At 45.3% G+C, this 13203-nt stretch overlaps 1 protein-coding gene across 1 annotated transcript in view; it reads left to right on the top strand.

Annotated features, from left to right (window-relative positions):
* The window catches only part of LOC147726456 (complement component C6-like), a 563575-nt gene that overhangs the window by 269591 nt on the left and 280781 nt on the right, over positions 1–13203 (top strand). Inside the window, exon 8 of the mRNA XM_086960580.1 lies at positions 234–474. Coding sequence (XP_086816706.1) covers positions 234–474 — 241 coding nt within the window. The remainder of the gene's footprint in view (positions 1–233; positions 475–13203) is intronic.

Here is a 13203-nt window from a genome sequence, read left to right as displayed (position 1 = left end):
GTCTTTCTCCCTCTTGCTCTGAGACAAAGAACTGCTTTTAGGTAAGGCTTTGACATTGTGCTTTTGGTTAAATATCGAGGTTGCAGGTGTCAGATTTGTGTTGAATATTTATGCTCACGTTAGCTATTATACAATCTATACTTTATGTTATTTGAATAAAGAATCCAATATTTTGCATGCAGTTACATAACTCAATCTAACAAATGTTTTTGTTTGTGTTTTTTTGTTTTAAGGATTCCAACTTTATTCGCATCCATAAAACGATATCTGTGGCAGAATTCAAAACAAAACAGTCCGACCTTCACCTTTCGGATGTCTTCTTAATGTCTCTGAAAGGTCTGCCTTTGGAGTACAACTTTGCTTTGTATGGCAGGATATTTGATGACTTTGGAACCCATTACATCACTTCCGGTTCAGTAGGTGGAACATACGACCTCCTCTATCAGTTTAGTACTGAACAACTAAAGTCCTCGGGTAAGCGCATCCACTAATATAGTAAACTATTAATCCTGGAGAAAATCACAGCCATTTACTAATTTTTATGTCTGGTTTGACAGTGTAGCTGTTAGAAATACATGGGCCCAAATGCATCAATATCGGCTTTTGCGATTTCTAAATTGCGAAAAATAGCGATTCGCAATTTAGAAATCGCAAAAGCCTATGCATGAATATTTTCACATTGTTTTTGCAATTCGGTAAAAATCGCTATTTTTACCGAATCGCATAAAAAATGCGAATTTTCAATTGCGAAATCGCAATTCCCATTCATTCCTTAAGGCCAAAATGCCCATAGGAATGAATGGGAATTGCGAATTTGCAATTTGAAATCGCAATTCATCAATGCATTTCAAGGGTGGAGAGGGGGGTCCAAATGACCCCCCCCTGCACCCACGAAATGTACTTTTCAGTATAAGTTACATGCACACATGTCCTAAGGACATGTGTGTCTGTAACTTAACAGTTTACAAAATGCATTTTTGTGCATTTTTAAACAATTTCGCAAATTACCACGAGGTTGAACTTCGTGGTAATTTGCACTTCCAATTTGAAAAATCGCACATTTTTTTTAAATGATGCATAGCATTTAAGAAATCGCAAAATTGCGATTTCTTATATGCTATCGCAATTTTAAAAATCGCAAAAAAGTTGCGATTTCTAAAATAGCATGATGCATCCCAAACAGCACTTTTGGAATCGCAAACGGCCGATTTTAAGGAACCGCACCGTTTGCGATTCCAAAAATGCTTGATGCATGTGGGCCTTAGACTCACATAAAGAGTGGCCTAACTCCCCAGTTTTCCTCCCCCGAGGGAGTATATCACTGTCACCTCGTGCTGTATCATTCCTCTTCATACGAAGTGCTGGCAATGCTATGCAAGTCTCTATTTTACATGTTAAATTCCTATATCTTTGTGGAAGGGACGCCTTGCAAAGCTATAACTCAAAATCGTGTTTTATAATTTGACTATGTGGATAATGTAAACATTTGAAGAATGATTCACATCCCATCAAACCTTCTAGTTTCCATGGCTCCTCAAGGGTTGTGAGACGGAACCACACATGTGTTTACCAGGCATTCAGGTTCCACGTAGTCTAAACCACGTATGTTTTAACCATTCATATGCCTCACGCATGTCTTTACAGCAAAATATGCGTTGTTAAGGCATGTATGACAAAGACATATGTGTGGTTAAGACTTATCGCCCTGACCACTGACCCCCAGCCTGAGGCCTAAAATTACGCCGTCCCTCCTGAAAACAAACACCCTCCCAAGCCCTAATAAGTATCCATCCTCCCCTAAGCCCTAAAAACTACCGACCCCAAAAAACTACTCTGCTCCCCATTCTCAAAAAGTATCCCGTTCCCTGCCACCCACCCTGAGCCCTAGAACGGCCCCACAAGCCCCCACCCTGAGAGCTAAATCTAGCCCCTCCCTCCTAAAATTCAACACCCTCCCCTGGACCCTAAAAACGTCCCTGCTCTTCAAGCCCTAAAAACAACCTGCCCTCCCCTGAGCCCTAAAACTACCATGTCCCCCTTCGATCCTTAAAAACGTCCCCGACCCCCCAGCCCTAAAAACAACCCCTACCCCAAGCCCTGAAAACTACCCCTAAACCTTAAAAACTACCCACACCCCTTAAAACACAGCGCCAGCCCACTCACCTCACCGAGTCCTCTCCTGATCCTCCTGTTTCCGCCTAGCACTAGCTAGACGGCGTACTGCCTTAACAACGCAAATGCGTGGTTAAGGCAAGCATGGTAGCACTTGCGTTGTTGGTACACCCCAATGATGCATATGCTATTTCTTCTTTGTCTCTGCATTAAAGGTAAATTACACTTTTTCGCATAAATACTAAAGAAGTACCAGTGTGTGCATCCTCTTGGTGTCTTTTTTCGTAGTTCAAATTTATTATCCAAAGTAAACATTACTTATATAAAAGTACAATTTCTATTATAGGTTCAAAATCAACCAGAGGAGGAGCACTTCATCACTTAAAGTAATAATGTGTTTATTTTGGTGATTGTATAAATCTTTCATTTAATTACGAACATAGCAGATTTCTTGCGAACTTTGTAAACTCACGTTTAAATCCTCGGTATAATGGAAGGATGGTATGATATGTATTTTAAATCACTTAGAGAGTATTTGGGTTCATGAAGGAACTCAGGGGCATATTATCAAGACAGGCAATCAAATTATTGCTGCTTTAGCAGCAGAAAACTGCTGCTAAAACGGCGATAATGTGCTTCATAATATGCTCTATGGTAGAGGCAAGATGACGACGGCTGCGGACGCTTGAGCGGACCTCTCTTGCCGGACCCTGCTAATGAGACCCTGTGTGTAGTGGAAAAGGGATTTCTCGCATTACCGGCGTCTCTCCACATCTTTGAATCTGAAAGGGCTTTCTGGCGGTGTACGGAGCTTACCTGGAGGTTTCTGTTGCCGATCACGGGACGCTAATGATGGTGTTTGTGCCGCTGATTCTGTCGGCTGCGAAGCGAGTGCGGACCCGTCGTGGTCTTTGGGATTTGCTCCTGGCCAGCGTGCGGCGCACCTGGAGGCCGTTTCCTAATTGTGCTGTAAGATTCAGGTCTTCTGCCTCGATGCCGCTGAAGGGCTCTCGCGGCAAGCCCCGCGGACAGGAGGAGGGAGCAGCAGAAGTGGCTGAGAATTCCGGGGCTGCTACACAGGTGAGGGGCAAGACTGTACAAAGCGATTACTCAGCTGTGAACAAATTACATGAATCTGCCCCCGATTCTGGGACTAAACTAAAGGGCATTCAGATTGAGAAAAAAATACCTGCACTTTTTGCCGGGATTAAAGGAAAGGAAAAGAATAAAAAGAAAGATAAAGGAACGGAGGCTGCTGAGAGTATAATCGTAAAGAATGCTGATACAATGTGTGGTGGGGCTAATGCTAGTGCTCCGGTTCTTATGGACTCTTATGGGCTTCCAATAATGACCAAATGGACAATAGGGTGTGCACCGTGCTGGAGGATAACATAAACATGCTGCATTCGGACCCCCGGGTGGCTCCTGCTCTTACTGTATCGAATGGGGGACACGGCGACAACATTAGTGATTCAGCAGGGCTTTCCTCAAGGGCTGATAGAACTCCTGCGCGACCGGATGGAAGAAGCGGCCGCAGTGGGGTTATTACGGAGGAAATAGGGCAGGGCACACTAACCCCCGAAGCTGATTCTGGTGACTTTTTCTCTCGCTCGGAGCAATCTACTTCGTCGTGTGAGGACTTGGCATTGCAATACTCTGCTCAACTCTCAATGTTGGATGGCAGTGATCATAGTAGTTTATTTTTGGAAGAATCTGAAGAATTAGAGAATGGGCAACTTAAAACTGTCAGGAAGCTTGATTTGTTTGCCAAGAAGGATTGTTTGATAAAACCACTGCTCCAAGGGGGACAAGGAGGAATTGAGGGGAAGGAGGTTTCTTTATCCATGATTTATCGCTCCATCATGTCTCATAGGGATAAAACGAGAGAAGAAAGTCAAAGACTCCAGAACTCTTGTTGCAAATTACAGAATTCTGTAAGACGTCTGGTTAAATCACATGCAGACTTTGTATCTAGATTTAACGAGGCAGAGGCCCGGATATCTATGTTAGAAGATGAGCTGTCGCAACATAAGGCGGCTACGGAACTAAGGGGTCAATTAGAATGGCGGACGGACAAAGTCCGTCTGCCATCCTGTTGGGGGACAGGACCGTCCGCCAGAGGGGCGGAGGTCCCGTGTCTCAAATTAGGATGCACCCGCCACAGTGGCGGGTGCATCCCGCATTTTTAACATTGCGGTGGGCGGTGCTGAAAGCACTGCCCGCCGCCATGTTAAAAATGCATGTTGTGCGTTTCAAAGCACAACATGACAGGCACGGTGTGGTGCCTGCCATGTTGTATTTTGAAACGCAGGGGGGTACCATAGGTACCTCCCATGTGCACCCCCAGACCCGCCTTCACCCTGGGGGCCCACAACGGGCCCGAAGCAAAGAACGTATGCCTTTTCGTGGCGGCATTGGCACCACGGAAAGGCATTGCTCACAGCACATCCTAATATGGGTGGCGGTGTCTGATAGACACCGTCACCATATTAGACCTTTGCCACCGCGGTCGCAAGACGACCGCGGTGGACGGGTAGACCGTCCGCCGCGGTCCCCCCGCCATTGTAATATGGCGGGGGGAAATAGGTGGCGGACGGGCACAGATGGCGGACGGATAGCCACCGCCTGCATGGCAATGGCAGTCCGTCCGCCATCCTAATCGGCCCCTAAGTTTGGCTACTAAGGAAGACACTATTTGGAAATTAACTGACATTGAAAATCAGGCTCGCCGTAATAATTTGAGGGTCCTTCAGATTCCTGAGGGGAAGGAGGGGCAAGACCCAAGGGGTTTTATTGTTGATCTGTTTAAAAAAGCCTTCCCTGACTTGACCCGATGGAAGGGACCGCAAAATAGAATGTGTGCATAGCTTTCCCTTTAACATTCGGCTGGGGCCTGGTCAGGAGTCCAAACCCAGGGCTCAACTGGTTTCATTCAATAGTTTTTTGGCAAGGGGAGAAGTTTTTACACATGCTAGACTGGATAAGAAACGAAGAGGCGGTGATGTGGAGTTTTTTGTGCGGCCATATTTGTGCCAACGCTCAGTTGAGCTCCGCTGGCAATTTCGCCAATTGATTCCTGAATTACAGTACTAACTGGCGTTGTTATATCTAATCTTTCCAGCTAAGCTGAAAGTTGTGTTTAAGGAGCGTACTTGTTTCTTCACTAGTATTTCCCACGCTAAAGAATTTCTAGGTTCTATTAAGCTTAGTCATATAACAGTAGGCCGAATTACCGTGAGGATATAGTGCCAGCACTATTACTGTTTTTTATTTTTTCACTTCACTTTGTTTTTTCTTGGTTTATTCATTGTGATTATGGTTGTAAAAGAACTCTTCAGGGAAAGGCAAGGGGCTTTGGCGAGCTTGCATCTACAGGACTCTGTGCCCTAAAGCCTCGTTAATGGGGGGGGTCTTGAGGGTGGGGGTATGGAATGGAGTGAAGTGGGTAGGAAGGGTTGGGGGGCCAGGGAGGGTGGGTAACACTTAGGTGGGGTAAAAAGGGGGTAATATTCACATCAGCAAGTAATGGCTTAAATTTTAAGAAACAAAAAAAAAATTGGTATCAAAGGGCAGAGTTATGTTTGAAGCAGAATAAGTACGTAAGCGTTAAGTCAGCTCCTTTAGGGTTAGTACTGTTTGTCTTAGGAGGGCCATTATACTACAACAATGCTATATAAAGGAATACAAATCTGTTCACTAAATGTCTCGGGTCTTAATAATTGGGCAAAGCGACAGAAATTAGCTGAGGAATTACGACATATTCAGCCAGATTTACTTTGTATACAGGAGACCCACATACCTTGGGCCAAGCGAGACATATTGAAAGAACTGGGATTTTTATTAATATCTGCCTCTCGACAATCAGGTATGATTCGAGGTGTTGCCATTTTAGGTAGGCGGGATTTTGTTACTACTTGGCGGTTTGTGGCAGATACATTTTGTCAGTGGGTCATATCCGAATGTGGGTTTGAGGGATATAAGATCACGCTATGTACTATATGTGGGTCTAATCTTGATGATCCTGGGATTTTAGTGGAATTAAACACAGAATTAGCTACATGGGAGCATCCTTTTGTAATTTGCGGGGATATTTATATTAAATTGACTAATCAGGCTTTACAGGAGGGTCCCCAGAAATATAATGGACGAAAACCAAAAGTCTTTAAAGCATTATATAATCTAACTTGTGATCATGGCTTAATGGATGTTTGGGGCAAAATTAAAGAACATGATATGGGTTTCACTTTCAATTCCCATCCACATAAAAAAAATTGTCAGATTGGATTATTTTTTTGCTCCTATTTCGTTACTAACTGACGCGTCTATTCAGGTGTTTCCGAGGATCTCATCGGATCACGCCCCTATTGTCTTAGAACTAGCTTTCGCTAGGAGGGGGCCTCCATATAAGTCTTTCACATTCGATCGGAAGATTTGTTTAAATGAAGAATTTAAGGAACACATGAATTTCTGGATTAAGGATTTTTTTCTAAATAATAATTAGTCAGGATCTACTACTGACTCTGGGATACTTTCAAGGCCTGCTTTTGGGGGGAAGTTCTTAGTTTCAGTTTACACCAACAGAGGAAACTTAGGTCAGACTTAGCTCAACTGTATGAGGCCCTGACAGAGGCGGAAGGTGCCTTAACAACAGGGATAGCCTTAGGAAAGAATGATGTTTCTGGATTAGCAAATAATGTTGCTAAACATCGTGCAAATGTTTTGGGGTTCTGGAATCTTGAGAATGCCAGAAAATATTTAATATTTAAACAACAAAATCATGAATTCGGGGAAACTATTGGAAGACGGTTGGCTTTGCGACTCCTCCCGAACTATGCAGGCACTGAAAGATCAGAGTGGGGTGCTGCCCTCTGATCCTCGACAGATACTCTCTATTTATCATCAGTTTTATACTACTCTCTATACTCAGCAGGGAGGATTGGCTGGGGGTGAAAGTGTATTTTTACAGGAGAGATTGGAAAAACTAGATCCTCTTGTGGTGGAGAAATTTGATTCCCTGATTTCCATGATTGAATTAGAAAGTGCAGTAAATAGTTTAGCTTTAGGGAAAGCGGCTGGACCTGATAGGATTCCTGTAGAGGTTTATAGGTTGTTTTTCCATTTAATCAAAGATGAGATTTTGAAGGTTTTTCATAAGGCACAATCAGGGCACCCGCCTAAATCTTGGTCAGAAGCCACGATTGTGGTGTTCTGTAAAAAAGATAAACCACCGGAGTTGGTGGGGTCATATCGCCCTATTTCTTTAGTAAATTGCGATAATAACATTTATTAAAAAATTCTGGCCAATCGATTCTCCAATGTTATTACTTCTTTAGTTACTGTAAATCAACATGACTTTATTCCTCAACGAGGAACTGTCGCACATGTTAATAAAGTTGTAACACTATTTGATATTGCTGACACAGAAAAGAGGGATTTAGCTTTGATTTTATTGGACGCAGAGAAAGCGTTCGATCGTGTGGAATGAGACTATCTGTGGCAACTACTGGATCAAACTGGCTTTGATAATAAATTTATTGTAGCTTTGAAAGCCTTGTATAATGTCCCTACTGCTAAAATCTCTGCAATTGGTTTTTTATCGGATCTAGTGTTTATAACTCGGGGTACCGGTCAAGGCTGCCCCTGTTCTCCCCTGTTATGTGCTCTTTACATCAACCCCTTTATAGAACAACTATCCCATAATGTCCGTATCCCTCCATTTCTGTTTCAGGATTTTCAGTTTTCCGTTTCCGCTTATGCGGATGACATAGCTGTGACAACCGTGGATCCCTCACTTGCGATCGGTGAAATTGAGCGGTTAAACCACAGAATTTGGATTAATTGCTAACAATAAACTTAACGTGTCAAAAACGCAAATTTTGTGTTCAGATAATTTGGTTTGGACTGATGAGCGGGTAGTTAAAGAAGGGACATACCAAAGTATTCAAATACGATCCTCCATGTCTGAATTGATGGATGTGAATTGGAATTTATTGATTCGTAATGTTAAAAATTCTTTGGATAGGTGGGGGCGTTTACATTTATTTGATAAGGTGTTGCAATATCATTAAAATGGTCCTATATCTATTCTGCTCATTACCTCTGGAAGTTACAAACACTAGACTGCAATACCTTCAATCGATCTGTGGGAAATTTATTTGGACCCCTAGTAGGCCTAGACGCACGATGCGCTTTATGACATTACCTCTTGAGAGAGGGGGCCTAGCGGTACCTGATTTTGCCCTATATTTTTCACATGTTTTTTGTTAAAAATGCGGGTTTTCATTACTGGGGAAGGATGTGGGAATAGTGCTATTGCACCAACAATTTTTGAAATTCTCATGGGCCCAATTGCTAGATAATGATTATTTACAGTAGTGGATGGAAGTTAATTTAAACAAACCCATTTAAAGTCTTGAATAGTGCCTACAAGGTGTGGAAAAGATTACGCATGTTGGACTCAATTGGTAAAATTTCATATTACACGCCTTTGAACGCAGTAAAGATTTTACCATTGTTTGTGTATTGGTTTCACCTTTGCACTGTGTTAAGTTAGCATGTGCTAGTTAGAAGTTTAAACGCCATTTTTCCTTTTCTGCTGCCTCTGCACACAACACATTTTTGTTAATACAGCTTTTCGCCTAGTTAGGTATTTTGCTTTACATGAGAATAACATGTTTGCTTATAATATCAGCTTTGCTTGGTAAGCTATGTCTGTACAGTGAGTGCCGAGGCCTTCAAGGTTGTTTCAACACAGCGCTTATTGTTTGGATTGATCAGCGCACAGAGTAGACATAATATGGATGCAGCTGTTGCCAACTCTGGGTTTATGCACAATTAATAATGCACTGCAAAAAACAGGAGACACACACTTGATGAATATCCGTATGCAGAGAGTTGGTGCAGGAAATGATGTGATCCATTGCTGCTGAACCCAAAGGTATGGGCCTTCTAAACCTAAAGAGACCTTCTGTAGATATAATATAATATACTAGCTAGGGAGGGTAGACCGAGGTTCTATTTAAACCTTTTTCCTTTAGCATTTTAACATGCTTTCACCCTTTGTATTTTATGGAATAGTAACCATGCTGTTAACCTTGTTCCTTATGATATTTTTGCTTGTATTAGCTAAGATACTGCGTTTGAGAACACTACATTTCAAACTCGCACATGTCCTCATTGACTCCTCGTTCTGGATTGATATGTTAGTATAACGAAAGAGTGTTCATGTGTTCCACGTTTCTTGAGGTGTTCTAAGTCCATGTTCTGGGTTGTCTAAATCATTGGGGTTTTGTAAGTACCAATGAGACACTGATAGCTAGTCTGGTAGGGGATTTTGGATGCTGAGGTGAGTTTTGGCACACACTAATTCACTGAGGTTCCAAGTCTCTATGCACAGTTCTGTATATGAGCAGAAATCCCTGCTACATGGCGCCCGATCGTTGGTGGTCTTATTACATGACACTTGAGTAGTACTTATATTGGTCCTTAACACCCTTCGCTATTCTTTCCGGAAAACAGTGGTGTCCGACAAACCTGCCTATATCTATATAGGTCTTTTCAAGCTTGATTCTTTCAAAACGGTTTCCTTGAATTACTACCCAGTTGTGCTACGTACTTTTTGTTGTACCTTTTTCTTTCTGTGTCGCTATGGCCGCGGTGGACATTCCACAACATAGTCGCATTGCGGTGCGCAATCACTTGTAAAATGATCATGTCCCCGTGGATGGCATGGCCGTGATTAAGGTGGTGAAGATTTTTTACTCGTGGGGGACCTTCCTGGCTGTGAACGCAAATACCAATGTGTTCGACACATACACTCCCACTGCTGTGCCACAGTACTATGCTCCATATAGGACACAGGAAGTTCCGATTGATGCTTGGCAGCACTGAGTTTGGTTTAATTGCGTCCTACCCACTCTTTAAGAGCTCCGAGGTTAGGTCCTTTGTCCATTCCAGGCAGTTTTGGCTGGATTTACGCCTCACCCTCAGCACGGGGCGTGTTCCGTTGCGGAATTAAGACGACTACATGTAGTCGCGATTAGCGTGATTAGGTCGTTAGTGCAATACATTACCCGCAATCTCCCGGGTGGGGCCCCGGGAGGTGCGGCGCTTCCTGCTGGACAGGGCGGAATGAAACTATGGGGCATATTACCAACAACTAGCAATAATTATCGCTATGTTGGCTTATCGGCAATATTTTTATCGCTGAGCTGCGGCGATTTTTCTCGCTTAGGAACCTTGCTATTATCAAGGTTTATCTCCTAAGCGATAAAAATCGGCCGAAATGCATGAATATCGCTGAAAAGTCCGTGATATTCATGCATTACCGAGCTAATGCTCTTAGCCATGTTATCCACCTACCATTGGATAACATTGCTAAGAACTGCTCAGGGGCAGGTGTTAGCTTTTGGAGATATTCGCGCTAGTCTCGTCCTGCATCACCAGTGCCTGCGCCTACAGAACGTATTTATGACTTGCGCGATCGCGCGACGATAAAATCTCCTGATCGTTTTCAGGTTTATGAACAACTCTCTCCTCGTTCTTTTCAGGACTCATCAGCCTCATCGACCGCTGGTGGAGGTGGCGGCATAGGTCGGGGTGGCCAGCAGGGTCGCGACCAGCCCCGCCCGAAAGACGGTAAAGGCAAGCAGGACGATTCAACACGGAAGATACCCCAGTTTTAGAAAAAGAAAGTTGCCGCTTTAACAGCGATGTAGGAAGGTGGATATCTGACTATGGTTACCCCCAAACTTTTTGCCTGGTGTTTAGCTGGTTTTTGACATAGTTGGCCTGGGATCCTGCTATTCAGGGCCCCAGGCTGATTGCTCTCTCCTTAAAATGGACTCCATGTACCCTAGGTGCATAACATAATTGGAACTGGTTCACCTTATAGGCCCCTGTAACAGTGTACCCTAGGTACCCAGGGCATAGGTGCATCCAAGGCCTACCAGGGGCTGCAGCACGTCTTGTGCCACCCCTGGCCTGGCCTCCAGATTTGACACAACTGGCTGATCACTGGGGTAAGTTGGTGTAATCACCTCTTACTTAGATATAGTATCCCTATATCTAACCTTAAACTGGACACATGTTAACCTGTAAGCCATTCCTATGGAAGGCCCCTGCAATCCTGGGGGCAGAGTGCATGGTTACATGTGAGATGGTGCTCTAGCAGGAGCTGAGCCTGTCTGCAGCTGTCGGGAACCACTCCCTAAGCTGTTCCGGGATATTGCCATACCATATACTCTTAAGTGCATTATAATCCTCGCGGTTAAATGCTATCTTTGGTTTGGCTTTATCAAACCATGTCGAGTAAGGTGTCATACGAATTGGAATACTATCCCCTCGCCAGTTCTGGCGACGGGGATAGCATTCCACCCTTCTAGAGGGACACGACATGTGTGTAGCCTTAACCCCGGTTAAAGTTAAACAGAGCCTCAGCATCACAAAATGGATGCTGCCACCACAGACACATGTCTGACCTCCTGCTGCTGGGAGTCCTTCCAGCGAGGAGGGCCTGGACAAAGGGTTTCCTGCCTGGGGAGGTGCGAGCACCACCCCAGACAGGGTTTTGTGTATTGGGTAGGACAGGGCTGAATAGATTGAGACATTCCTGGGGCACACAAGGTGTCCCTGTGCATAAGCCAGCCCAAACCGGTTCTGGGGCTTTCCAGCCCCAGTCCTGGCGAGGAGCTGGACAAAGGAGAGGGGGTGTAACCACCCCCCTTCCTGGTCCCACCCATAGGGGAGGGACCTAGCAGGAGATCCACCCCTCAGATTGGAATAAGAGTGGGAGCAGTGCCATTGCACAGCAGATCATCCTGAATCAACTTAAAACTAAGAAGACGACTGGACTTCGACATTCTGCTGCACAGAAGACTGAAGAAGAATCTCCCTTGTGGCCTAGGAGTGGCCACCCTGTGAACACAGGTACCAACCAGCGACCCAACGTCTGCTTTGCCGCCGCCTCCCGCGGGAGCCCGAGCCCAGAGCCCGACAAGAACCAGACTCCCAGACCTCTCAGAGCCCGATCCACAGTCCCTGCAAAGAAGGGACCCGTGGAGGCACCGAGTGACGTGGGACCGGACCTCTTGGAAGACACTCGAACAGCTGACTGCGCAGCTTCTGAGGCATCCTCAACGTTGTGCTTTGGGGATTGAGAACCCCCACCACCGAGCAGCCCTTGCACCGAAGAGCAGCCCTCCAGCATCTCCACGATCTGCGTGGGGCCCTTTTGCATTGTGCCACTCGACGCGCCATCCCGGCCACTAGCCACGTGGTCAGCGGCCATCTTGGCGACGAACCCGAAGATTTACACAGCAGGTCTGGTTGCTCCAGACCTACCCAAGCTCCTGTGAAAAGGAGCACCCGCTCTGACCTTGCTGGTCCGAGTGTTAAGCATCTTTCAACTTCTGCCTGGCTTGCCTTTGCCAAGGCCTGTTTGCTCTGATCGAGGTGCCGACACCGCCAACAGCGAGAAGCCTGCGTGGGACAGCTCGTGACCGACTCCTGGACGTCCTCGACCCCGGGTATCCACGTGGCTGCAGAAAGAAGCTACCCGACAACGCCTGTTTGCACCCGACATCGCCTGGTTCCAATCTGGTTCCACGGTAGTCACTGGCTAGTGACTTTGAACATTGTCCCCTCTGCTTTCAGGTCTTCACATCTTCAGATCCACCCTTGGATCCACCGGAACTCTTCTCATCGAGCCGCCTGCAGCATCTTCAGCTCCAAGCACCATCGACCAGCGTGACGAAACCCGACACTACTTCGACCCTGTGCACCCGCTTCCTGTGGGTGAGGTAACTCAGCTCCGCCGGTGCTCCTGCACTGGTACACATCCCAAGGGCCTGTGTTTTAAGTTTCTGCTCCGTAGGTCACTCGGAAGGTTCCTAACTTTCTAACTTTGTGCTTTTTACGCACCATAGACTTTGTATTGAAAAGTGCGTGCACTTTGAACACTGCACCCGAGTCCCGTGGGCCTTTCCCGACTTAGTTATTTCCAGTCTCGAATAGCTCCAGCGATTCCCAAGGCCCTAGGCCTCTTCACTTTCCTATTGGTATCTCTTATACCACTTTCTTAGTATATGGTTT

This window comes from Lissotriton vulgaris, chromosome 3_1 (assembly GCF_964263255.1).
Source record: "Lissotriton vulgaris chromosome 3_1, aLisVul1.2, whole genome shotgun sequence".
Taxonomy (NCBI): Eukaryota; Metazoa; Chordata; class Amphibia; order Caudata; family Salamandridae; genus Lissotriton; species Lissotriton vulgaris.
This window is presented reverse-complemented; position numbering and strand designations above follow the sequence as displayed.